The sequence below is a fragment of the Coregonus lavaretus genome (genome assembly GCF_964263955.1).
Source record: "Coregonus lavaretus genome assembly, chromosome: 5".
NCBI lineage: Eukaryota > Metazoa > Chordata > Actinopteri > Salmoniformes > Salmonidae > Coregonus > Coregonus lavaretus.
In genome coordinates this window covers 17374063-17400775 of record NC_139992.1, presented here as the reverse complement: position 1 = coordinate 17400775, position 26713 = coordinate 17374063, and the positions used below count along the sequence as shown (strand labels likewise).

Here is a 26713-nt window from a genome sequence, read left to right as displayed (position 1 = left end):
ATAATATGCCATTTAGCAGACGCTTTTATCCAAAGCGACTTACAGTCATGCGTGCATACATTTTTGTGTATGGGTGGTCCCGGGGATCGAACCCACTACCTTGGCGTTACAAGCGCCGTGCTCTACCAGCTGAGCTACAGAGGACCACTAAATATATTATATATATAATGTCCCTGTTAAATAGCCTAAATTATATAAATAAACATGTAGGCCTAATAGATGTAAGCTATTTTTAATTAGTAGGTTAACGCTGTATTTTCATGTTGTGTCTTTCTTCCAGGGTGCCATCCACAATGTCAACACAGGCGCCAACATTTACACAGCCGCTGCAGAGCGTTGTGGCACTAGAGGGTAGTGCCGCAACGTTCGAGGCTCAAGTTAGTGGTAAGACATTTCATTTTTTCTTGTCACAAAATTCCAGTTGTCTGCAATTCTATTCACATCACACATTTTGACCTAGCCACCGACCATGTTTCAAGAATTTTAGCTACCAATTGATAATCTCAGTCAATTGTTAATTGATTCAAGCAACATTTATTTTAGCACAAGCCAGATAATCTATATGAATACATATTAACATTTGTCAGCAGTATCATTACTAAGACAAATTACAAACTTTACCTCCAGGTAATCCAGTTCCTGAGGTGAGCTGGTTCCGTGATGGCCAGGTTCTTTCCGCTGCCGCTCTGCCCGGCGCACAGATCTCGTTCAGCGATGGCCGCGCTGTTCTGATGATCCCTGCTGTGACAGCCGCACACAGTGGAAGATTTTCTGTGAGAGCCACCAATGGTGCTGGACAAGCCACTAGCACCGCTGAACTTCTTGTTACAGGTGACACGTTGTATTTATTTTACTTGAGACAGTTTTAATAGGTGGTTCTGTTATTGTGTGACACTCAGTAACACAAACGTTCTCTTACAGTGGAGACCGCGCCGCCCAACTTTATTCAGAGACTTCAGAGTATGACCGTAAGACAAGGAAGCCAAGTGAGACTGGATGTTCGTGTTGCAGGAATCCCTACACCTGTGGTAAAGTTCTACAGAGAGGGAGCTGAGATACAAAGCTCTGCTGACTTTCAGATTGTTCAAGAAGGAGACCTTTACAGTTTGTTGATTGCCGAAGCCTTCCCAGAGGATTCTGGAACTTACTCGGTAAATGCTTCAAACAGCAGCGGACGGGCTACCTCTACTGCTGAACTGCTGGTTCAAGGTAAAACTGCATTACTTCTTTGCTTTTGCTCATTAATGATGGGAAACAGGAATCATGTGGCTAGATGAGCAGAGCATGAGCTAAAGCTTACTCATATTGGTATTCATGGTTGGAACTAAAATACATTAGTAAAAAACATTTAAGCAAACATGTAAACTAATGTAATTGAGTATTTCTGTATTTTGAATTCATGCTGTGTCAATAGATTAAATGTTTGTCAAGTATTTATGTTAATTCTAGATATAATTATTTTCCAATGTCCAGGTGAAGAGGTAGCAGTCCCTGCTAAGAAGACAAAGACTGTTATGTCAACATCTTCTCAGATGATGTCTTCTCAGACCCGCCAGACCAGAGAGACCAGAGTAAGAGTCTACTGTAGTCTTAGTCCAAAGTCATAAATAAGCTTTTAAAAAAGTGAACCCAGTGAGAAAAACTGGTTGAAAAGACATCATTTCAATCTGTTTTTCCATTGAAATGTATTTCCAACCAGTTTTGCTCACTGGGAAGTATACCTTTAACAATAGAAAATGCTATAATAGATATTAAATCTTGCTTACTCCTACTTACTTTTTCCTGTTTCATTTCAGAGAGTGGAGTCACATTTCCAGTCCAGCTCTATGATGGAAATGCGTGTTGAAGGTGGTGTAGTGAGCCAGACATTGGCACACAAGACACCCCCACGTGTGCCTCCAAAGCCAACCTCAACCTCCAAGTCCCCAACACCACCATCTCTTGCAGCCAGGGTTGCAGGGGGACGTCATCAGTCACCATCACCTGTGAGACATGTCAAGGCGCCCACTCCGGCCCCTGTCAGGTAAGACATTTTGATCTTCATCCTATTGGAATACACATGGCTGGTTTCCTGGACTCAGATTACGCCTACTCCTGGACTACAAAGCATGCTCAATGGGGATTCTTTATTCAAAGCGCTTTGCTTGAAGACTAGGCTTAATCTAGGTCTGGGAAACCGACTCACATTGCTATTGTAGTAGACTTCAAACTCTTAAATTTGTGTTTATTCTCAAATAACTTGTATGTGACTGTTTTCCATTTTCAGGTCTGCCTCTCCCATTTCTGCCTCAAGACTGTCTGTGTCACCAATCAGACCAGTAAAATCCCCACTGACCACACGCAAACAAGTATCCCATAGTCCAGATGTGCCTCCACCATGGAAGCAGGGAGAGGGATTAGTGGCAGAGTCCAGCTACAGCATGACTGCTGCCTCTAGTGCCACCCATGTCCAGACTTCTGCCACCCATGTTCACATGGAGCAGCACTGGGAGGGCTCTTATGGATTGAAAACGACTGGTGCTGCTGTATCTGGTGTCGCTGTGAGAGAGGTAAGGAGATCACCATCTGGGCCGCTCAACTCTGTGGGAGTGGAGCCATCTAGTGGTTTACTGTGGAAGTGGAGCCATCTAGTGGTCGACTGCAGGGTTTCCCAAACTCCATCCTGGGGAGTTTGCCCTAACACTACACAGCTGATTCAAATAATTAAAGATTGATGATTAGTTGATTACTTGAATCAGCTGTGTAGTGCTCGGGCAAAAACCAAAACGTTTGGGAAACCCTTGTCTACTGTGTTAAGTGTGAATGACTCTCTTGGCTTATTCCTTTTTAGCTCCTTGTGGAGCAAAGAGCCTCCATAGATGTGAATATGGCAAATGAATGGTTACACACAACAGAATGTTTCAATGAGCATATAACTAAACAGATATGTTGACTTTTTGTCATCCGTGTGATATGTTTTCCTTGTTCAATATTATTACTGTGATCAATAACAGAATGTTTAAATAGGAGCAAATTACTACACAGATATTACTGATAGTCATCCATGTGATACGTTTTCCTTGTTCAATGTTCTTGTATGATGTTCATGCGTTTGATTGCTTCCTAATCACACTAACATATGACAGTGCCAGCAGTATTATCCGGATGATAAAGTGATCGCTGTAGCTACCGTGGTAGCAGCGGTGGACCAGGCACGTAGCCGCAACCCCCTGTCTGTAGATGGATCCTGCACACAGACAAGCTCTGCTGCTGTGTTTATAGCACCAATACAGGAGCAGGTAGTTTAGAAATAAAACCCTCTCCCCTCCATAGGAGCTATAGGAGTACGGGCTCATTGTAATGGCTGGAATGGAGTAATGGAACAGAGTCAAACATGTGGTTTCCAAATGTTTAATGTGTTTGATATTGTTCCATTCCAGCCATTACAATAAGCCTGTCCTCCTATAGCTCCTCCCACCAGCCTCCTCTGATATCCACCTAGTTACTCTACTCATATTTAAAGTTTCCCCGTCATATTTTGAGTGTCCCTATTGACTTTCCCCATCAATCTCATGCTGCATAAAATAATTTGCAACTCTTTTGCAATTTTCTACCTTCTGTACTTCTTGCACGAGTCATTGTCCATATCCATCCAAGATATGCGCATTACCCCCACATCCCAATATATTTAATATGAATGCTGACGAGGAAACAAACCGTTTCAACAACCTTTTATTGCTGTTTGGCAACATTTAGCATACACCAGACATCATGAAAACAACAACAGCAACCAAGGCAACAGTGGTGGCAGCAGTTGTTAAACAGGCTAGTGAAGCAGAAGGAGCAACCGTCGGCACTGAGATCCAACATGGAGATAATATGGGAACCTTCACTGCTTCAAGTATGGTGGTGACTACTGAGGAGCAGGTAGCACAGGTGTGATGATGACACACCGAGTGGCACAGTGGTCTAAGGCACTGCATCGCAGTGCTAGCTGTGCCACTCAAGATCCTGGTTCGAATCCAGGCTCTGTCGTAGCCGGCCGCGACCGGGAGACCCATGGGGCGGTGCACAATTGGCCCAGCGTCGTCCAGGGTAGGGGAGGGAATGGCCGGCAGGGATTTAGCTCAGTTGGTAGAGCATGGCGTTTGCAACGCCAGGGTTGTGGGTTTGATTCCCACAGGGGGCCAATATGAAAATAAAAATTGAAAAATTATGTATGCACTCACTAACTGTAAGTCGCTCTGGATAAGTGCGTCTGCTAAATGACTTAAATGTAAAGGTAAATCAGGCCTCATTTCCTCCTTTAAAATTTTTTTTGTATTATACAAAATTATCAACAACTTACATCCCTACATCAAACATGTCAAACAAAACAAAACACAGGTATAAAGAACAAAATACAAAATACATTAAAATATATATATATATAAATTATATACCGTATATAAATATAATAAATATTTCCTCCTTTTTACTCTCTCTCTTTCCCCATATCTTTTGTCACATCCCTTTCTCTTTATGGTCCTGTTTTTGTCAACCACCTGGGGGCGTGTTTTGAGAGGTTTGCTGAGCGCTAAGTCCTCATCATTATGTCACTAACCCACTTCACAATATTACAGTGAATGCACGGTATGATGCAATGATATGTTAAATTACACAAAATGTTCTTGGTAGATGTTTTGTTACATTTATTTGTATGTTATGTTTTGTTATGTTATGTCAACATTTTGTTGGTACTACTGCCATGGATGATGTGTATGCTATCTATGTGCTAGATGACATTGATTGCTTGTTGTCTCAAAGGTTGTGGGTGGGAAAAAAGCGGAGGCAAAGGCTACAGTGGTTGCTGCTGTTGACCTAGCACGCGTTCGGAAACCAATGCATTCAGAGGGTGGTTATGCTGAAGAGGAAACCATAGATTCTGATTTAAAACAGCAGTCGATGCTGTCTACTACTGAGCAACAATTCTCAACGAGGACTGAGGCTGGGCAAAAGCAAACAACAATTCAAACCTTTGCTCCTGAACAGAGTATTCATGTCTCCCAGGTTAGACGTAACTTTTAAGCAGACAATAGAAGAAGAAAGAAAAACATTTTTAAATGAGTAATTTCTTATATTTCTTGGGTTATAATGAACTCCATTGGTTATTTTAGATGCAAAGAACTACCACTCAAGTGGATACTGGCCTTGCACCATCCCCAATTCCACATTTCACAGTTTCAAAAGTTATGGTTCCTAAACCTGACCATAGCTATGAGGTAAGCATAGGCAACATCGGGCAAGCAGTGCAACATAACAGAAAATAACTAAATAATTGTGTATCGAATATAGTGGTAGATATTTATAAATATGTAAACGTGGTTCCTGCTTGCCTGAGATGCAACTTTCTATCTTTGTAGCAATCATACAGATAAGAACTTAATACAAAATGTAATCTAAACAATAATGATTTGATATATTTGCTCTTGGTCATAATCACTCCCCTCCTATTACCATTAATCAATAGTTATACTAAGAATGTAATATTCATTTGAATAATCCTCTAACATACTGTAGTTTTATATTTTATTTAAATCCCCTCCATTCATATAGGCTTTAATCAAACTAACTTAGATTCCCCATTTTGTGGCTAAACAAAACAAACCCAAGACGTTAATAATGCTTTGTTCTGATTCGTGATGATAATGCTATTCTCCTTGGGTTGGTCAGGTTTCGATAGCAGGTTCTGCTATTGCCACACTGCAGAAAGAGTTATCCTCTACCTCTGCACATGCTGCTCAAAAGATCATCAAGCCAGTCAAGCCTCCATCTCATAAGATTGTGGTGGCGACAAGAGTGACGCCAGAGCCGACCCCGCCTCCATTTAAAGATATCACCGACAGATATCAGACACATTTCGACACTCAGTTACAGCAGAAACAGATAGGCACTTCGTTTTCAGGGGGCATGGAGCAAATTTATGAGGACTGGGAACAACAGGTTTGTAACCCAGGTGTTTTTCAGATACTAGTCCCCATGTATCAGAACCTCTCCTCTCCAGTGTCTTAACAGTTCTCCTTAGTTGCTACTAATCTTAACATGGTCCTTGTATACCTCCCCTCCCACGACACCCTCTAACTAAACCAGTCCATTTGTCTTTTGTTGTCCAAATTATTTTTTCTCCACTTCAAAATGTGCTGGAGGTGTTACACACACACACACACACACACACAAACACACACACACACACACACACACACACACATACAGTGTTTGGAAATAGTATGACATTAACAGAGATGTGTGTATTCCCTAGGTTGTTGAAACAGCAGTTGTTCCATCACCCATGGAGGAGCCAACTGTGCCACCTACTCTTGTGGCTGTAAGTATTTTCATATTTTTCATTCTTCATTCTTACATTTTAATTACTTTTATCTATAGATTAGCATTTTACTAATCATGTATGTGTTGTTTTCAGGGCTTGAAGAACTTGACTGTGACTGAGGGTGAATCTGTGACTCTGGAATGCCAGATCACTGGTCACCCTGCCCCTGGCATCATGTGGTTCAGAGAGGACTACAGAATTGAGAGCTCCATTGACTTCCAGATCACTTATGAGAGTAAATGTGCCCGTCTGGTCATCCGCGAGGCCTTCGCAGAAGACAGCGGTCGCTTCACTTGCACTGCTACTAGCGAGGCTGGAACCATCAGTACATCCTGCTACCTGCTTGTCCAGGGTAAAGAGCATAAAGAGGGAAATAAAACAATGTTATGTATCTGTACCTATACCTTATTGGGATTATTAAACCTGACTTTATATTGCAGTGTCAGAGGAGATTGAGAGCAGAGAGGACACTACTGTGTCTGAACATGTTGAAACTTCTGCAGAGCATCAGTGAGTAAAAAACAGCATTACCTATTAACAAATATGTTATTTACGAGTTTGCATTGAAAGCATACAAATGGATAGTTTCTTGCTTTAAATTTTAGACAATTTTTTGCTCAAGATATTAGATAGTTAAATCATTAAACCTTCCTGTTAGGATTAGCGTTGGCGCCAAGGAGGAGACCATGTTGGAGGTGAGCGCTGTTACAGAGACTGTGGAAGCAGCTCCCTTCTTCGTCAAGAAGCCAACTGTACAGAAGTTGGTGGAGGGCGGAAGTGTTGTCTTTGAGTGCCAGATCGGAGGCAGCCCCAAGCCCCACATTATCTGGAAGAAGAGTGGAGTGCCCCTTACTACTGGATACAGGTGACACATATCTAGTCAATCACTATATTGAATTTGGATTGTTTGATTGTGCTTTCTACAATACATTATATTTCCATCCATTAGATATAAAGTGCACTACAATAAGGAGAGTGGAATGTGTAAATTGGAGATCTCCATGACATTTGCTGATGATGCTGGAGAGTACTCCATCTTTGTCAAGAACCCGCTTGGAGAAGAGTCTGCCTCAGCCAGTCTGCTTGAGGAAGGTCAGTCCTTTGAATTTTTATTAGAAAATGTTTGCGGGGTTGAGTTATAGCCTTACGCTAAATTGGTATTTCCTATAAACCTTGGAATATCCCTTATTACAGAGGAATATGAAGAATACATGAAGAAACATGAAGTGACATATAAGACTGAAGTGACTACAATGGTGCAGGAGCCCAAAGTGGCAGATGTACCAACTGTTGCTGTTAGTGACTTTGAGACAGAACAGAGGATGTACATGCATCACAGAATGACTCAGCAGGCCCAGGCGACACGCACCTTTATCTCCGAGCAGGTATAGTGATCAGCTGAGGCACCTCACACTAAACATTACATCAGATGTTATCTGACATTTGGCCTGTTTTTGAGGTCATTTTACCCTACAATGGAAATCCAATAATTCACTCAATGGCTTTACTTTTAAAAAATTGTTTACAGGAACTCAAGGTTACTGTCGTTGAGGAGAGGATTATCCATGAGATTGAGGTCCGCATCATGCAGATTACATACCAACAAATTGTGACTGAGGATCGGGAAGAGATGGTGACTGTGGCAGATCGTGAGGCTGTACAGTCAGCCTTTAGCACTCCAGTTAAAAACTACAGGATCATGGAAGGAATGGGTGTTACTTTCCACTGCAAAATGGCTGGAACTCCATTGCCCAAGGTAGTCAAAAAACATGTATTTTTATATTTTGTGTCCATTCTACTTCATATAAATGTTGAGATGAAACATTGTATATATTTATCAACCATTTCTTGTCTCTCAAAAGATCGCATGGTACAAAGATGGCAAGCGTATCCATCATGGCGGCCGTTACCAGATGGAGAGTCTTCAGGATGGTAGAGCCAGCCTGCGTCTTCCTGTGGTGCTGCCAGAGGATGAAGGTGTTTACACAGCATTAGCTAGCAACATGAAGGGCAACTCTGTAAGCTCTGGGAAACTGTATGTGGTTCCCACTGCAGGAGCAGAAGCTCCACAGATGCCTGAGTCACCGGCTATGCAGCGAATGAGGTGAGATGTTATACTCTGAAAGGGAAAAAAATCCCACATGTAAGTGAGGCTTAATAGCCTCATCATAAAGCCATCATAAGATCTTCTAATTTCTGTATTTATTTGCTCAGGTCCACATCCCCACGCTCTACAAGCCGCTCTCCCGGACGCTCTCCCGGACGCTCCCCTGCACGCAGGCTTGATGACACTGATGAGAGTCAGCTGGAGAGACTGTACAAGCCTGTGTTTGTCTTGAAACCACAGTCATTCAAGTGTGCTGAAGGGCAGACTGCCAGATTTGACCTGAAAGTAGTTGGTAGACCCATGCCTGACACCTTCTGGTTCCACAATGGTAAGTGATGTGAAAACATGTGTCCCATAACATGATACATCAAATATAATATAATATAATATATAATATAATAATAATAATATTATATATAATAATATAATATAATATGCCATTTAGCAGACGCTTTTATCCAAAGCAACTTACAGTCATGCGTGCATACATTTTTACATATGGGTGGTCCCGGGGATCGAACCCACTACCCTGGCGTTACAAGCGCCATGCTCTACCAATTGAGCTACAGAGGACAAAATCATCTAGGATACGTTTTATTAAAAAAAGTATTAAACTATTATTCCTCTCTTTGTTCTTTTCAGGACAACAAGTTGTCAATGATTACACCCACAAGATAGTGGTGAAGGAAGATGGAACTACGTCACTGATTGTGGTTCCAGCCATGCCCCATGACTCTGGAGAGTGGACCGTGGTCGCTCAGAACAGAGCTGGAAGGACCTCTGTCTCCATGACACTTACAGTTGATGGTAAGGCTCCATTTGAAATATGTGACTGGCTCTGGAAAAAGGGGTACATTTTGATTTGTGCTTCTGTGAATATTTCAGGACATGAATCTCTTGTTTATTTGTTATTTCTTTTTATGTGCTTGATCTTTGTTACATTTACAGCCAAAGAAAACTTGATTAGACCCCAGTTTATTGAGAAGTTGAAGAACATCAGTATTAAGCAAGGCACTCTGGTTGAGTTGGCTGTCAAAGCCATCGGAAACCCGCTGCCTGATATTGTTTGGCTGAAAAACAGTGACATCATCTCCCCAGTGAAGCACCCAAATATCAAGTGAGTGTCTTGTTCCTATTGTGAGTTGAAATGCAGTTAGTGTATTGACCTCACATGTTCTTCTTAGTCTATTCCGATACATTACAGTAGCCTAGTGATTAAGAGCGTTGGGCCAGTAACCAAATGGTCACTGGTTCGAATCCCCGAGCCAACTAGGTGAAAAATCTGTTGATGTACCCTTGAGCAAGGCACTTAACCCTAGTTTCTCTGGATAAGAGCATCTGCTAAATGACTAAAATGTAATACAAATGTATATATTTCAGGATTGAAGGCACCAAAGGAGAGGCCAAATTCCAGATCCCCCAAACAGTAGGCACTGATAGTGCTTGGTACACAGCCACAGCCATTAACAAAGCTGGAAGAGATACCACTCGCTGCAGGGTCAACATTGAGGTGGAAACTGCTGAACCTGCACCAGAGAGGAGGCTCATTATTCCCAAGGGAACATACAAGGCCAAGGAAATTGCAGCTCCAGAGTTGGAATCCCTGCATCTCCGTTATGGTCAAGAGCAGTGGGAGGAGGCTGACCTATATGACAAGGACAAGCAGCAAAAACCACAGTTCAAGAAGAAGCTGACTTCCGTCAGGCTGAAGCATTCTGGTGTTGTCCACTTTGAATGCAGACTGACCCCTATTGGCGATCCCACTATGGTGGTTGAGTGGTTGCTTGATGGCAAACCCCTGGCAGCTGCTAACAGATTGCGCATGGTTAACGAATTTGGCTACTGTAGTCTTGACTTTGAAGTTGCCTATGCCAGAGACAGTGGTGTCATCACCTGCAGAGCCACTAACACATTTGGTGCCGATCAGACCTCGGCTACACTGATTGTAAAGGAGGAGAAGAGCATGGTGGAGGAAACTCAGTTACCTGAGGGCAGGAGGGGAATACACAGAATTGATGAGATGGAGCGCATGGCTCACGAGGGAGGTCCTTCTGGAGTCACTGCTGATGAGTATTCAGAGAAGTCAAAGCCTGAAATTGTCCTTCTTCCTGAGAATGCAAATGTGCAGGAAGGTGAAATTGCAAGGTTCCGTTGCAGAGTAACTGGTTATCCTACACCTAAGGTCAACTGGTACCTCAATGGGCAGCTCATTCGCAAGAGCAAGAGAATGAGACTTCGCTATGATGGCATTTACTATCTTGAGATTATCGATATCAAGTCATATGATGCAGGAGATGTCAAAGTGGTAGCAGAGAACCCTGAGGGCACAGCTGAGCATATGGTGAAGCTGGAGATTACACAGAAAGAGGACTTCAGATCCATTCTTCGTCGTGCACCAGAGCCTAAGGCCCCAGAGCCTAGCACCATGGCTGAACATGGCAGAGTTTCCTTTGATATAGTAAAGGTTGAAAAAGCAACTGCCACCAAAGAGACCAAAGAGGTAGTGCAACTGAAGAAGACCGAAAGAGTCATCCATTCAAAAGCCACAGAGGAGACAGACGAGTTGAAGGGCAAATTTAAGCGCAGGACAGAGGAAGGTTATTATGAAGCCATCACTGCTGTGGAGCTCAAGTCTCGTAAGAAGGATGAGTCCTATGAGGATATGCTTAGGAAGAGGAAGGAAGAACTGCTTCACCATCAGAAACTGTTGTCTGAGGCTGAGAAGAAGAAAGAGGAGGAACACAAGGTTCATGCTTCCTCAATTAAACCAGAGAGAGTAAAGCTCTCTCCCAGCATGGAAGCTCCAAAGATCATTGAACGCATTGCTAGTCAGACCGTGTCTCAGATGGAAGAAGTTCACTTCAGAGTCCGAGTTACCGGTAGACCAGACCCTGAGTGCCAGTGGTTCAAGAATGGAATACTGCTGGAGAAAACAGATCGCATTTACTCCTTCTGGCCTGAAGACCACGTGTGTGAATTAGTAATAAGAGATGTCACAGCAGAAGACTCTGCTAGCATCATGGTCAAAGCCGTGAACATTGCTGGAGAGACTTCAAGCCATGCATTCTTATTGGTGCAAGGTAAAGTAATAATTTCAGTAATTGTTCTACATTATTCATAGCAATAGTAGCCTATTGACCGCCTGGGAATACCTGTAATTGATATATCACGGCATCCCTGATACTCACATTATACCATCTTCATCCTTTTAGCAAAGACAGTCATCACCTTCACACAAGAACTAGAAGAGATCAACGTGAAAGAGAAAGACACCATGGCGACCTTTGAGTGTGAGACCAATGAGCCTTTTGTCAAAGTCAAATGGCTGAAGAACAATGCAGAGATTTTCTCTGGAGACAAATACAGGATGCACTCAGACAGAAAGGTTCATTTCCTTTCTGTACTGATCATCAACATGAAGGACGATGCAGAATACAGTTGTGCTGTTGTTGAAGATGACCACATCAGGACCACTGCCAGACTCAACGTGGAAGGTTGGCAGTTTTTCTTACCACTGGTGTACAAGTATGACTTTAATGACCAGGTTCCCAGATACAGATTAAACCTAGTCTTAGACTAAAAAGCAGGTTCAATGGAGAAGGACTAAACTTAATCTGTGGGAAACATGTCCTAAATGTTAAAGATTAATACATAATACATTCTTCAGTTCGGCCTTTTCCAACAGTAAATGTACTCTTTGTTTTCTGGAATACATTTACTAACAGTGCTCTCATTTTGCAGGTGCCCCACTGTCAATTGTGAAGAGGCTGGAGAACATTGAGGTGCCTGAGACCTACTCTGGGGAGTTTGAGTGTGAAGTGTCTCGAGAGGATGCCGAAGGTGTATGGCATTTTGAGAACAAGGAGCTCACTCCCAGCAGCAAGCACGCCATCTCCTCCCGCCGTGGACGCCACAGTTTATCTGTGAAAGATGTCAAGAAAGAAGACCAAGGAAAATATACATTCACCACGGGTGAATTCAAGACAAGTGCCTCCCTGAAGATGAAACGTGAGTATTGTAATGATGAGGATTTCTATCTAGTTTAAAGAAAAAAAGACTATGCTTGCAGATTGTTTTTTCATGACCTATTACCAGGTGTAGTTACATGAAAACAAATCTTATTTCAATCTCTTTTCTTTTAGTGCGCCCTGTGACCCTGTTGCATCCCCTCTCTGATATGACAATCTGTGAGGGTGACATCAGCCAGTTTGAGGTGCGATTCTCTCAAGAAAATGTTGAGGGCACTTGGATGAAGAATGGTGTTGCCATTGAAGCCTCAGATCGCATCCACATGGTTATTGACAAGCTCATCCATAAACTTCTCATAGAGGATACAGGCAGGCTTGATGGTGGAATGTACTCCTTTGTAGTTCCTGCTCAGGACATTTCCACCACTGCAAAGCTGACTGTTCAAAGTAAGCGATTTGATTTCATACTGTACATTCTAATTTTGAGTATTTCCTTATCTACTAGGCCTTATCGTGTTGTCTTTTTCTGTGTGTATTACAGCGATTAGCATCTTGACCCCACTCAAAGATATTACATCAGTTGAGGGCACCAAGGCTGTTATGGAGGCTAAAATCTCTGCTGCAGATATTAGCTCAATTAAGTGGTTCCACAATGACAAGCTTGTGATGCCCAGTGAGAGAATCCAGATTGTTCCAAAGGGATCCAAACAGCGTCTGGTGTTCAATAGGACCTTCGCCTCTGATGAAGGAACCTACAAGCTATGTGTTGGCAAAGCTGACTCTAGCTGTAAACTGATGGTCCAAAGTAAGCGTTTGCACAACTGATTACATGCAACATAACTTCATACAATACCTTTTGTCAGTTACAGACATTATCCAACTAAAACATACTTAACTTTTTTTGCAGAAATTTCAATTGTGAAGCAAATGGTGGATCAAGTTTGCACAGAGACACAGCACGTCACATTTAATGTGGAGGTGTCCCACCCTGGCATTGATGGTATCTGGACCTTCAAGAAACAACAACTGAAAAATGATTCCAAGTACAAGATAGTGACCAAGGGCAAGAACCACAGTATGACTGTCATTAATGCCATGAAGGATGAAGAGGGGCAATACACATTCGCTGCTGGTGAACAGACATCCAGCGCAAAGCTTACTGTGTCAGGTAAGATAACTCTAGTCAAAAAAGTGCATTACAATGTAAACATATACAAGTTATGGTGTAAAAGTTCAGTTGGATATTACAACAACCATTCATCTACCAAATGTCAAAACTGCAGTCAAAGAAACACATTACTTTTTAGGGCAGTTACCCAATTGGAGGAAATAAATCCAAATGTATTTGTGTTCCCAGGTGGCGCTATATCCAGACCCCTGCATGACATAATTGTGGCTGACTCTCAGACGGCTGAGTTTGAGTGTGAGGTGGCCAACCCAACTGCTGAGGGCAATTGGCTGAAGGACGGACAACCTTGTGACTTTGGTGAAAATGTCAGGAGTGAGAAAAAAGGAGCTGTCAGACGTCTTGTTATTGTCATAACCAGACCCAATGACATCGGTGAATACACTTACCAGATTGCAAACTCCAAGACAACAGCCAACCTGAGAGTTGAGGGTAGGTGTTACCTCTTGAGTGGAAATGTTAACTTATTTTCAACTGGCATTAATATATGACTATTATATGATTACTATATGCCTGCTGTTATGTAATGTTTGTTTGATTTCATAGCTGTGAAAGTCAAGAAGACCCTGAAGAACCAAACTGTCACTGAGACACAAGAAGCAGCATTCATTCTGGAGCTCAGCCATGAGCATGTGAAGGGCTCACAATGGATTAAGAATGGCGTAGAGATCCAACCTAGTGAGAAATATGATATCACCGTTGATGGTATGATCCACACCTTGAAGATCAAGAACTGCAACATACACGATGAATCAGTTTATGGATTCAAACTTGGAAAACTATCTGCTAATGCCAGATTGAACGTTGAGGGTAAGTTAATATTTTTATGGTCACAAATTGCAAATGTATGTCTACTTAAGATTTTGAAAGTTTTGACACTCAATCTTTTTTTCAGCAATTACTATAACGAAGAAGCCTAAAGATGTGACATCGCTATTGGATGCCACTGCCTCTTTTGAGCTGAGTCTGTCTCATGATGACATCCCTATCAAATGGATGTTCAACAACGTTGAGCTTAAACCAAGTGAAAACATCAAAATGATGTCTGAGAGAAAAGCTCACAAGCTGATCATCCAGAATGTGGATGACCACAAGGCAGGAGAGTACACTGCTATGGTTGGACATGTGCAGTGCAGTGCTCATTTATTTGTTGAATGTAAGTGTTGACACGTGAACAAATAGATGACTCAACCCACACATTAAATGTATTTTCAATCTATTAATTATTGTTCGTTCTCTACAGCTCTGCGTGTCACAAAACCCATCAAGAACATTGAAGTCCCAGAGACCCAGGTGGCCACCTTTGAATGTGAAGTTTCACATTTCAATGTCCCATCCACCTGGCTGAAAAATGGAGTGGAGATCGAAATGAGTGAAAAGTTCAGGATTGTGGTGCAGGGCAAACTTCACCAGCTCAAGATTATGAACACTAGCAGTGGAGACTCTGCAGAATACACCTTTGTCTGTGGAAATGACAAAGTCTCTGCAACTCTGAAAGTTAGCCGTAAGTTTTCAACTAACCTGTACTTTAAATTATTTTTGATCACATAGGTCTTTTACTCTAATTACATTGTTTTTTTCAGCCATTCTGATCACCTCCATGCTGGAAGACCTCAATGCACAGGAGAAAGACACCATCACATTTGAAGTGAATGTCAACTATGAGGGCATCACCTACAAGTGGCTCAAGAATGGTGTTGAGATACGCTCCACTGACAGATGCCAGAGCCGCACCAAACAGCTAACTCACTCTCTCACCATCCGAAATGTTCATTTTGGTGACGGTGCAGAGTATAAGTTTGTTGCTGGCTCTGCTACAACTACAGCCAGCCTATATGTCGATGGTATGTTTCTTTTTTTAATCCAGAACCTTTCTTAATATTAATCTTGGAAGTAATTTTTCTGTTGTTTATTAATGTATTTGCTCTCTCACAGCACGCGTTATTGAATTCACCAAGCACATCAAAGATATCAAGATCACAGAGAAGAAGAGGGCAACTTTTGAATGTGAGATCTCTGAGCCTAATGCTCAGGTGATGTGGATGAAAGATGGACAGGAGCTGGAAATGTCTGAAAGGTACGTCTCATTCATTTATTTTTATATTATACCTGTGAGATTCCTGTGAAATGCTACATTTGAACAATTCCTCTGTATCTTAACTGTTACTTCTAAAATGCCTTGACAGATACAAAGTCTCCACTGAGAAATTCCTGCACCGTCTAATGATCCAGTCAGTCCGCCTGTCTGATGCCGCAGAGTATTCTGTGGTCGCTGGTGCAAGCATGTCAAAGGCTCATCTCACCGTGGAGGGGCGTGACGTCCGCATCACAGAACCAGAGGAGAAAGAATTCACGGTGAATACGGATAACTTCATTGAAGAAGGCTAGTTTAAAACTGAATAGTTTTAAATTATCAGTGTTAATATGAACATTTGTATGATTTATTTTCAGGTTGTTGAGAAACAAAAAACGTCATTTGAGTTTGAAGTCAGTGAGGACGACGTTGAAGGTCGCTGGCTGAGGAACGGTGCTGAGATCCAGTTCCACCTTGACGATAGGCTCCACTATATTGCCATTAGAAAGGTCCACCGCATGACCATCTCTGAAACCTATAGAAATGATGCAGGGGAGTACACCTTCATCGCTGGCAAGAACAGGGTTATGGTGACTCTACATGTCAATAGTAAGTGTTTGCTCTCTTTTTACTCTCGATAAATGAAAGTCACTCTGAAATAATTATGCAATTTTTTTATATGTTTTTACAACCATTCAGATTTCACGATGTGTTTAAACAACTAAATCACAGGGAAAACAGATGGATTATCCTAATTCCGCTTGATGTGTATACTGTTTTTTTTTTACTACCCAATTTTCCCTAAGCTTGGTGTTCCTTCCTTCCTTCTCATCAAATGTCTGTTTGTTCCCATAATTTAGTCCCTGAGCCACCTCAGATCGTTCGCGGCATGCAGGCCCTGTCTGTGGAGGCTGGCAAACCTGCTAGATTTGCTGTGGAAGTGACTGGCGTCCCCCAGCCCCAGGTGTTATGGTACAAAAACTCCCAGGCTCTCTCCCCTGGCTTCAAGTGCAAGTTCCTGCGTGAAGGAAACGAGCACACTCTGCTTCTCATCGAAGTGTTCCCAGAGGACGCAGCATTGTACAACTGCGAGGCCAAGAATGACGTTGGGCTTGCCACCAGCTCAGCACCACTCCATGTGGAAGGTAAAGTGAAAAAACAATCACATATAAAGAACTGAAATAACCTCTTAATTAAAAAAGTCAATAAAAAGTCTGATGTTTTTATTTCAGTTTCAGAAGTCGTTTCTCCTGACACTGGATCTCCACTGTCCAAGCCTGTGATCATAACACCAATGAACAACACCTCAGTCAATGAGGGAGAGGCTGCTAGGTTCCAGTGCAGAATCTCTGGTGAAGGTATCTATCTCGACTTCCGCTAGGCCTATCTCTTACTGTGTTCTCTAAACTGGTAAATTAAAATAATAATAGTATTGTATTATTCATAAAAAGTAGCATTAATAATCTTGTATTATTAATACTATTGACATGAACCAAACTTTTATTTTGTTAGATCTAAAGATTTCTTGGTACGTCCACAAGAAAGAGATCGGACAGTCTAATGCCTTCAGGATGTCTCAGTTCGATGACACCTGCCTGCTGGAGATTTCCAGAGTGTACCCCGAGGATGAAGGGGAATACACCTGTGTTGCCAGAAACTCAGCAGGAATGGTCACTTGCGCCGGATATCTGGCACTTGAAGGTGAGTAAAATTCTTATTGAGCATAGTTAATTCTGTATGTCCAATTTATGTGCGCTTTTGTATTATTAAAGGTTGAGAATAGATACTATTTGTCCTGTAACTTATTTTTACTCTATGCATGTACTTGTATGATCCAATTGAGATTTCTTCTTATCTTCATATTGCCTTGGGGGATAATTTGTTTTCAAAGATTTAAACTTTCCTTTACTCATAGTATAGGTTCATTTTGATAGCAGTTGATTGTTGACCAAATTACACTCTTCTAATTCTCCCAGATCAAAATATGAAATCTGTAGCTAGGCAAAGTGTGTCAAGCACTGGGGGAACAATGATAAGTCACAAAAAGGAAATGTATTCAGAAGGGTACCAGTCAGTGGATGTCAGTGGATCACACAATGTACAGACCTATGAGACTGTGTCTGAGATGTCCACAATGAGGACGTCATCTTCATCAGTAAAGATGGTTGAGGTGACCACTGTTGAGAATTCTGAAATGAGCATCCCTAGAAGCCCTAAGTTGCTTTTGAAAATGAATGATGTCAAAGTCAAAAGTGGTGACATGGCTCAGTTCAACTGCTCGTTCGACGGGCAACCCTTTACTGAAATAGTGTGGGACCATAATGGAAGGATTCTCACAGACACAGAGAGGGTGAAACGTACCCAAAATGGAGGTGTGCTGTTGCTCGTCATACTCAATGTTCAGCTTGGCGACCAAGGGACATACCTCTGTACCACAAAAAATAAACATGGCGAGAACAGAACCTCGGCACAACTCACTATTGAAGGTGGATACAGTTTCAATTTAATATTTCCACTCTCTGGTCCATTTCACCTCCATTCCGCTGGATGCTTTTGTAAAACCTTTAAAACTTTTAATATTTCCTTTAGATTGTAACAGTTTGTAATATAATGTAATAACATATTTATTTTGTAAGTATAGTTTTTTTCTCCCATTCAAAGCATGCCCCTAACATCATCTCCCCATCTTACTAACTCCCAGTGTTTAGATCTAAGATACCCTCTTACTGATGTCCTCTGACTGATGTTCTTAATACCTAATAAATCTCCCTTAACTTTATTCTCACCCAGCCAAAGAAGTGAATCCCAAAGCCGAAACACCCATCCCTTCCGATTCTGTCAATAAAGACTCTAAGACAGACAAGGAGTCCTCTAAAAAGCCCTCTGACCAAGACAAGCAGGAGTCCTTACAGAGTCTTGGACCTCTACCGCCATTCTCACAGAGAACTCAAAGGCAGATAAGCCATGAGTATTACCCTGATGTTATACCCTATGGAGAATACGAATGTGATTACATTGGTGCCACCTACCCAGAGTTCCTTGTGACACTGCCCCCAGAAATCCTTGCCAAACCTAGAGACACCGTGTCTCTCTTTTGCGTTATAAAGGGAATCCCTACTCCGTTTGTTATTTGGCTACACAATCGGTTGATTGTCGAAGAGTCAATTTCTTACTCTCTGAAACACAAGGGGCCCTTGTGCTGCTTAAATGTTAAGAACGTTGGTCCTAAGCAAGAGGGTGTTTACACTTGCAAAATTGTCAATTCAGCCGGAGATGCTGAATGCAGCACAGTGATGAAAGGTTGGCAACTGCATGCTTTGGTCCTTACCACCAATATGCACTCTTGGCCGTTATTGGCCATTCTTCCACATTTCACACTGTTCCCAACTATTGTCCGTTCTTGTCAACTCCCCATTTCACACTGCTCCCAACTATTGGCCGTTCTTGTCAACTACACATTTCAGACTGCTCCCAACTATTGGCCGTTTTTGTCAACTCCACATTTCACACAGCTCTCACACTGCCCTATACCACAATAAAAATACATTATAGAACGATAGCTCATGGCAAAATGTGCTAAGAAACAGGTTGTCAAGTACACTGACTTAAATGTGAAAAGAGAGAGAGATGTGCTCAATTTACTACACGCTTTCCAAGAGACGGAATTCACTGTATGACCACATCAAAACCAAAGCATGTCAGATTGTTTTTGTCATTGCAAAATAGATGTTGACAATATGGATGCAACCTATGTTACCTGGTTATAGCAGTCAGTACTATGTATATATTTGAGAAATATCACTAATTTATAAATGTTTGTCTATTTACAGTGGTTGAAAAGGAGGTGGAGATAAAGGAAAAGGAAGTCAGAGGTAAATATATTTTCTTTATCATTAACATGTGATTGAATGTCGGTTTGCTGGACTGAGATTAAGCCTATTCCTGGACTAAAAAGCACTTTCAGAGTTGGAAGTGCTTTGTAGACCATGAGTACGCTTGATCTGGATCTGGGAAACAGGCCCTTTATCTTTTGTTTTGCACAGGACCATATCTTGCTGAATTTTTTTGAAATGTCTGGAGCAATATGATAATGTATAATGTCCCTTTTGTAAATCTTGTATATGTTGGGCATGTGACTATCTTGAACAGTCATAATATTTGCCTTGAATTGTAATGCAATAGGTAAGACCCACATGGGTATTACGTTAAATTAAAATAATGCATGTTTTTTGTCTTGCTGATTTCAATTCAAGAGGTGTTATCTTTTAAATGCATTCCTTTATTCTTTATTCCTTTATTGTTTTTTCTATCTTAATATTTATACATTATTGTAAGTGATAACATAATTTAATTATTTTACTCAGCTTTCTCTAGCTTCATTGTCTCAGCTGAAGAGGAAAAACAGGAGTCTTACTTCACCGGTCTACAATTAGGCAAAAGCAAAACACTTGAACTCAAGCCAGAGTCCAAACTTTATTCTAGCACAATGGAGAAGAAAAAAGAAAAGCCTGTTTTTGTGACCCAACTCTCACCAGCAGCTGTCACTATTGGGGACACAGCTAGATTTACTGTCACAGTATCTTGTCTTCCAAAGCCTAATGTCCAGTGGTTCCACAATGGTCGGGTTATAACAAGTTCATCAGTTTACACATTTGTTCAAGAGCGAGATGAATATACCCTAGTCATTAACAAAGTAGAGAAGGAATTTGAAGGAGAATACTCCTGTACTGCAAGCAACAGGTTTGGTCAATCAACCTGTACTACTTTCCTGAACATTCAAGTAAGTGACACAAAGAAACCAGAGAGGCAGGTTGAGAAAATGTTCAAACCCTCTGGCCAACCACCTGAATTTATTAAAACTATTGAGCCTGTACAATGCTCTGAAGGGGGTCAAGCTCTCTTTAAGTATATTGTCACTGGGAATCCCCTTCCAGAGGTTCAGTGGCTTAAAGGCAGTTATCAAATTCAGCCCAGTAAGTATTGTATTGTGGTGAACAACCCAGATGGCTCTGGCTTCATCAACATGAAGGGCATCCAAAAGGAGGACAGTGGCCACTACACTTGTAGAGCTTCCAACCCATCTGGGGAGGCCTCTTGTAGTGCTGAGCTAATCGTGTTCAGAGAGTCTGTCTCTGTATCTCAGCAACAGGAACAACATGTGGTTGTTCAGAAACAAAAAGGTTATAAAGTATCCATGACTGAACAGGCTACAGAGTCACGCTTGTACATGGTCAACCTTCCTGGAGAAGCCAGGGCCAGAGATCAGATGGTGTACACCATAGGTACCGAGGACAGACAGTTTGTTTCCAGCGAGCAAGTGGACACACTTAGAGAGTTGGATATCTCTGCTGCTACCCTTCATAGAGAGCGAGTCACCCACCAGGCTGCAGTGCTGCAGTCACATGAGGTAGAAGAGAGAGTGTCTGTGACTCCCAACAGACCACCTCCAGCCTCAGCTGCGCCTATTAAACAACTGCATATGGCCGCTTTTACAACTGCTGTCCAAGAGAGCCAAAAGCTCATAGAGCAACATTCTGACCGTATCCAAAGCCCGGAAATCTTAGAGCTTGAGCCTGCAAGGGAACATCATTCAAACGTAATGTCTGCCACGTCAGAAGAGGTTATTCCTCTAAGCACAGTGAGAGCTGAGGTTTTAGGAGACAGAAAACCAGAACAGATCAAGTCATCTACGGAACCAAAACAGGTCATCAGTAGTCATCTAGTTGAAACCAGGTTACCAATTCTGAAAGAGAAATTAGGCACTACCACTAGGCCTGAGGAGGAGAGAAGCTTCAGAGTTACAGAGGGTGTTAAGATTTTATATACCGCTACATCGACTGGGCAACTGCCACTATCAGAGCGCCATTGTGATACGCTATCAACATCGGATAAACCCACTCAGTCCCTGCTAGAGAAGGAACGTCCTAAGCCAGTGGTTGCACCGGTCAGTGAGACTAAACTTACTTTATCCAAAGAGCAGAGATTTGAAATACACAAACCTGAAAAAGAGAGCGCATTGGTAAGTAAAGATAGGTTATTTACATCAGCCATGAGCGCTGAAGAAAAACACCTGCTCCAAGCTGAACACTCAAAAGCGATTCCAGGTTTGGAAAACGCTATGTCTTTGCAATTTCAAAAAGAAGAGGAACAGCTCTTACATCTACAGATGATTAGTAAGCAAGATATATTGCAGTCTGAAGGTAGATTTACTTGCGAGAAGCCATTGCCAGAGAATGCAGATGCAAGAAAAAGCCCTACTTTGTTGCACACGGTCACCTACGATGAATGGAAATCTGTCACTTGTGAAAAGATATCTGAGTTTTCAGCTCAGCTGGACACAATTTCAATTGAACCAAGAAAAGAGGCCAAAGCTCCTTTACATCTTCTGTCTATTCAGTCAGAAAGCGTGTTACCTAAAGAAGGTATACTTAGCCCTGAGAAGCCAGATCAGCAGACTGCACTACAGAAACAGGAAAGAGCCCGCAAACATGCAGCAACCTCAGAGGAAAAAAGGGAGCTTAGCACAGATTATTCCAAAGACCTTGATGTGTCCGTGACAGGAGTTCAGTCAGAGCTTAGAACAGAACCCAGACCTCAGAACATCCTTCAGGTCACATCAATGCCCATGCAGATATCCAAAGAAACACCATTTACTAGTGATGTCAAACAGCAGCGTGCTTTCATTCAAAAGGAGGATCGCTGGAACATTATGCAATCAGTAACTGTGGTTGACACTCACAGTTTAGAAGAGGGGCATACCATAAGTTTGAAAGCAAATGATGCATTCAAACCTGTAGTGAAAATTGAACCCAAGATCCCGACAAAGCCTGTCTATATTGAAGAGAAGGCAATAGCGACTGAAGGTTGTGCCATTTTAGATGCAGCTGAACAGGATTTTGCTGTTCAGATCCACGAAGGTCAGTCAGTGAGACAATCAATATTATTGGAGGAGAAACACATAATTGTTGGTGAGCAATCAAGTGAAATTGGAAAATCTGCGGGATTGGTTGTTAGTGTAAAGACTCAGCCTAAAGGGGTATTATTTGTGCACGAGTCTCAGGAGAGCCATGTTCTTCCAAAGGAACTTACCTTTGTGATCCCAATGCCAAAACCAACAAGTCTGGGCATCAGACATCAGTTGAAAACTGCGCTTCAGTCAGCTGTGGCTCGTGACCAGCCACTTATACTAGCAGACGTTGTTGAGAGATTGGAGGCTGTCGAGGTACAGGAAGTGAAGGTAGGTAGGGAAACTAAGGGTGCAATGTTTACCTACCTTATCACAACACCAGGTGCCCCCATGGAAATAACAATTGCTTTTGAAGGAGAATACCCTCAGACTGCTGATCTGAGGACAGAACTCCAAGCAGCTTTCCATGCTATAGTTTATAGAGAGCAACATACCCTCATGTTAGACCAACCTGGCACAATGCAAATAGTCAAGCCTCAGAAAACAAACATTAGCAGTGCAAAATCCAAAGAAATGCTGTCATCGGTGGTGGAAACTGTCAGAGTAACAGAGAGTGCAGTGGGTTTCGCATCCTCTGTAGCCCAGTCTGCTGCCCAGAAGACTGAAGAGAAGGCTTCGTTCCAAAGCATAACAGGTCAGGATCGCACTGTGGTGCATGAATCCAGGCAGACTACTAGGCAGGAGACCAGTTCTGTGACAGTAAAAAGCCATGATGAGAGAGATGTAGGTGCTGCAGATTTAACCACAGCAGGACCCTTCACCCCTGTCCCTGTCGAGGAGTTTCTGTCAGAGGCAGTTATGATTAGTAAACTTCCTGAGCAATTCACTAAAGCTTATCCCATTATTGTAACTCCCCTGGAGGATATTTGTTCAGAGAAGAATAGTATGGTTACTTTTAGTGTGACCATAATGTATGTCACAAAAGTTAACTGGCTTTTCAATGGAAAGTTGGTAAAATCTGGCAAAGACTTTAAGTGTTCGAAAGACCATGACACATACACACTAGTAATCGACAAGATCGTCAAGGAGAAGCACGAAGGAGAATATGTCTGTGAGGCTGAGAATGAAGCTGGCAAGGCTACAACAACATCAAGACTCACTGTTGTCTCGAGAGGTTGGAAAATAGGGATATTTTCATATTTTCATAAAAATAGTAACTAACGCAACATACACTTCCATTGGTGATTCCTAGCATGTATTCACTTTACTTTAAAATCACCATGAATTTACAGTACGATTTCCGTTGATACCACCCTCATATCCTCCTGCTTTCTTGTTCCAATGTATCTTCTTTTTACCCATATCACTCTCTTAAAAACCCACCTCTGGTCCATTCCCCGTCATCCTCTTTGACTCCACATCACTCTCGTCTTCCCCATTGAGTCCTGAAACCCTCTTTCTGCATGCTTTCTTGGACATTTCATCTTGGTCTCATTTTCTTCATTAAAGTGTTTTGATCCAAATCTAACATCATTTCCCTCCACAGTCACTCCTGGTCAGTCCTGTTTGCAACCTTCCATCCTAGGTTCACCATTTCACCAGTTTTAACTACATCAACTAGAATTATAGCCAGTGTGTTAATTGTACTATTTTCTTCCCTTTCCCTGCACATTATAGTGCCACCGGTTTTCAGGCACAAAATCCAGCCTGTGGAGATCAATATTGGCAGCCAGGCCAAGTTCGAATGTGAGATTGAAGATGCACCAAATGTGCAGTTCAAGTGGTTCAAGTCTGGCACTCCTATCAAAGAGAGTCCAAGTTGCAGGATCATCAGTCGGCAACTGGTATCTTCATTGGAGCTTCTGAGCCCAACCAAAGCTGACAGTGGTGAATATACCTGCAAGGCTACAAACCAGAACGGCAGTGACACCTGTGCCGCCAAACTCAACGTAACTGGTGAGTGAACTGAACGTTTTGTTTAATATATTTGAACAGGTTGCCGTACCAAAGGTCATGGTTTTAGGAATATGATGTGCTTCTTCCCTCCATAAATCTAGTTATGGTCATCAATACTCGCTCAAAAAGTTAAAATAAATGATCTCCCTTGTGATTTGTCAGGTTATAGGATTTTGTCAGGTTTAGAAATAAATCTTAATATGCTGTTAATTATGATGTTTTATCATGTATTTTTTTATGTTTCTTATTTTCACATTTCATAGAACTTTTCCCACCTGCCTTTATTACTAAGCCTGATCCATTGACATTGTATGTTGGGAAAAAGGCAAACATTCAGTGTGTAGTCACTGGATCTTCACCGATGACTATTGTCTGGCATAAAGACAACAATGCCATTTCTTCGGGGGGAAACTACAAAATCTCTTCAGAAAAGAATAAATATATTCTTGAAATATCAAAACTTGAACTTACTGATCAGGGTGTTTACCTGTGTAAAGCATTCAACAGTGTTGGAACTGCTGTGTGCAGCACAGAGATGAAGGTTATCAACAAACCCTCTTTTGTGACAACACTTGAATCAGTGTCAGTCGCTGTTGGAAATCCACTGCACCTTGAGTGTCAGTTGGATGAGGATACCGGAGTGTCCATCACCTGGATAAAAGATGGCAAAAAGCTCCATCAAACAATGGATTGTAAACAGTCTTTTGAAGATAAGATGGTCACTCTTGATATTCCAAAAGGAAACCTTAAAGACACTGGAAACTATGTCTGTACAGCTGCCAATGATGCTGGAAGCACAAGTTGCTCCACTTCAGTAAAGGTTCAAGGTAAGGCTAAGCAGTTAATTTTCAAGCTTTCTGCAGTATTTGTGGCACAAGAAATATGCACATCTGGAAATTAACATCTTTGGATTGTGATCAGATAGATTTGTAGATTTAGCTATACCTTCACCCAGCTGTATCTTTTGGCTGCATCTTCAACTGCCTTTTGACAAAATCTTATACTTTTAACTTGTATTTCCTCCTCTTTTTCTGAGTTTTGTTAATTAGCAATGACTTAAAACATTGTTTTGAATTGTTCAATTGTTCAATGCATACATCCTGCAGAACCCCCAGTCTTTGTAAAGAGACTGGAACCCAACTTGGTCTGGAAGCAAGGCATAACTGCACGTTTGCAGTGCAAAATCAAAGGGTCACCTGAACTCCATGTCACCTGGTTTCTGAGTGAAAAAGAGCTCTCGGCTGGCGAGAAATACAAAATCACTTTCAAGGACGGTTTTGCTACTTTGGAGATCAGTGACATTGCTTTGTTAGACAGTGGAAATTACACATGTGAAGTGCTGAATGAAGCTGGCTGTGAGAGCTGTAGCACCAAGTTAACTATAAAAGGTTTGTTGTGTCAGTTACATAGAATAGTTACGATCTTTTATATTGTCTTCTGAATATTATATTATTGTGAAATTGTATCAAATATCTCTTCTCAGAACCACCATCCTTCAAAAAGGAATTGCAAATGGTTGAAGCTGTGAGGGGCACTGTTGCCCTCTTCCAATGTGAAGTTGCAGGCACTGCCCCATTTGAATTCAATTGGTTTAGGAGTAAGAAACCACTCACTTCCGATAGGAAATACAAGATTGTTTCTCAGGACTCCATTGCTTCTTTGGAGATCTGCTCATTTGAAAGTGCAGATGTTGGGGAATATCAATGTGTTGTATCAAATGATGTTGGTTCAATCACTGCAAAGACAATTGCCAAACAGAAAGGTTAGTTAAAATAAAACACATTAATGGAGGATATTCTTATTCTTCTTATTCCTCTTACTTATGTATTTCTCTAAATTATAATTACTATTATTGCTATAATTGTAATTTTTTAGAACCACCATCATTCGCAAAGAAGATTGAGAACACTACAGCAGTTTTGGGCAATGCTGTTAAACTGAAGGGTACTATAAAAGGATCTGCCCCTATTACTGTCAAGTGGATGAAGGATTCTGAATGGCTTAGGGATGATGACCCTAAAATCACCATGGCATTTCAGAATAATATCGCCATTTTGACAATAGCAGCTGTTGACATTTGCCATGGTGGAAAGTACACTTGCCAAGCAGAGAATGAGGCTGGTCAACAAAAATGTGAAGCCTCTTTAGCAGTTCAAGGTTAGATTTAGA

General features: G+C 41.7%; 1 protein-coding gene across 1 annotated transcript in view; it reads left to right on the top strand.

Moving 5' to 3' along the window:
* Positions 1 to 293: 293 nt before the first annotated feature.
* The window catches only part of LOC311128726 (titin-like), a gene marked incomplete at its 5' end in the record, with an annotated part of 168109 nt that continues 141689 nt past the window's right edge, over positions 294 to 26713 (top strand). The window contains 41 exons of the mRNA XM_084160971.1: positions 294 to 384; positions 628 to 831; positions 922 to 1209; positions 1474 to 1571; positions 1797 to 2023; positions 2267 to 2549; positions 4786 to 5028; positions 5136 to 5240; positions 5692 to 5961; positions 6278 to 6343; positions 6440 to 6698; positions 6787 to 6856; positions 7005 to 7211; positions 7296 to 7438; positions 7541 to 7731; positions 7875 to 8102; positions 8209 to 8450; positions 8561 to 8781; positions 9096 to 9260; positions 9402 to 9570; positions 9834 to 11533; positions 11666 to 11947; positions 12195 to 12461; positions 12596 to 12868; positions 12963 to 13226; positions 13329 to 13589; positions 13779 to 14039; positions 14154 to 14417; positions 14503 to 14763; positions 14851 to 15111; positions 15191 to 15451; positions 15543 to 15684; positions 15794 to 15962; positions 16059 to 16290; positions 16542 to 16826; positions 16914 to 17039; positions 17194 to 17382; positions 19512 to 19553; positions 20046 to 23762; positions 24266 to 24544; positions 24808 to 25371. Of these exons, the coding sequence (XP_084017097.1) occupies positions 294 to 384; positions 628 to 831; positions 922 to 1209; positions 1474 to 1571; positions 1797 to 2023; positions 2267 to 2549; positions 4786 to 5028; positions 5136 to 5240; positions 5692 to 5961; positions 6278 to 6343; positions 6440 to 6698; positions 6787 to 6856; positions 7005 to 7211; positions 7296 to 7438; positions 7541 to 7731; positions 7875 to 8102; positions 8209 to 8450; positions 8561 to 8781; positions 9096 to 9260; positions 9402 to 9570; positions 9834 to 11533; positions 11666 to 11947; positions 12195 to 12461; positions 12596 to 12868; positions 12963 to 13226; positions 13329 to 13589; positions 13779 to 14039; positions 14154 to 14417; positions 14503 to 14763; positions 14851 to 15111; positions 15191 to 15451; positions 15543 to 15684; positions 15794 to 15962; positions 16059 to 16290; positions 16542 to 16826; positions 16914 to 17039; positions 17194 to 17382; positions 19512 to 19553; positions 20046 to 23762; positions 24266 to 24544; positions 24808 to 25371 (13870 nt within the window). The remainder of the gene's footprint in view (positions 385 to 627; positions 832 to 921; positions 1210 to 1473; positions 1572 to 1796; positions 2024 to 2266; positions 2550 to 4785; positions 5029 to 5135; positions 5241 to 5691; positions 5962 to 6277; positions 6344 to 6439; positions 6699 to 6786; positions 6857 to 7004; positions 7212 to 7295; positions 7439 to 7540; positions 7732 to 7874; positions 8103 to 8208; positions 8451 to 8560; positions 8782 to 9095; positions 9261 to 9401; positions 9571 to 9833; positions 11534 to 11665; positions 11948 to 12194; positions 12462 to 12595; positions 12869 to 12962; positions 13227 to 13328; positions 13590 to 13778; positions 14040 to 14153; positions 14418 to 14502; positions 14764 to 14850; positions 15112 to 15190; positions 15452 to 15542; positions 15685 to 15793; positions 15963 to 16058; positions 16291 to 16541; positions 16827 to 16913; positions 17040 to 17193; positions 17383 to 19511; positions 19554 to 20045; positions 23763 to 24265; positions 24545 to 24807; positions 25372 to 26713) is intronic.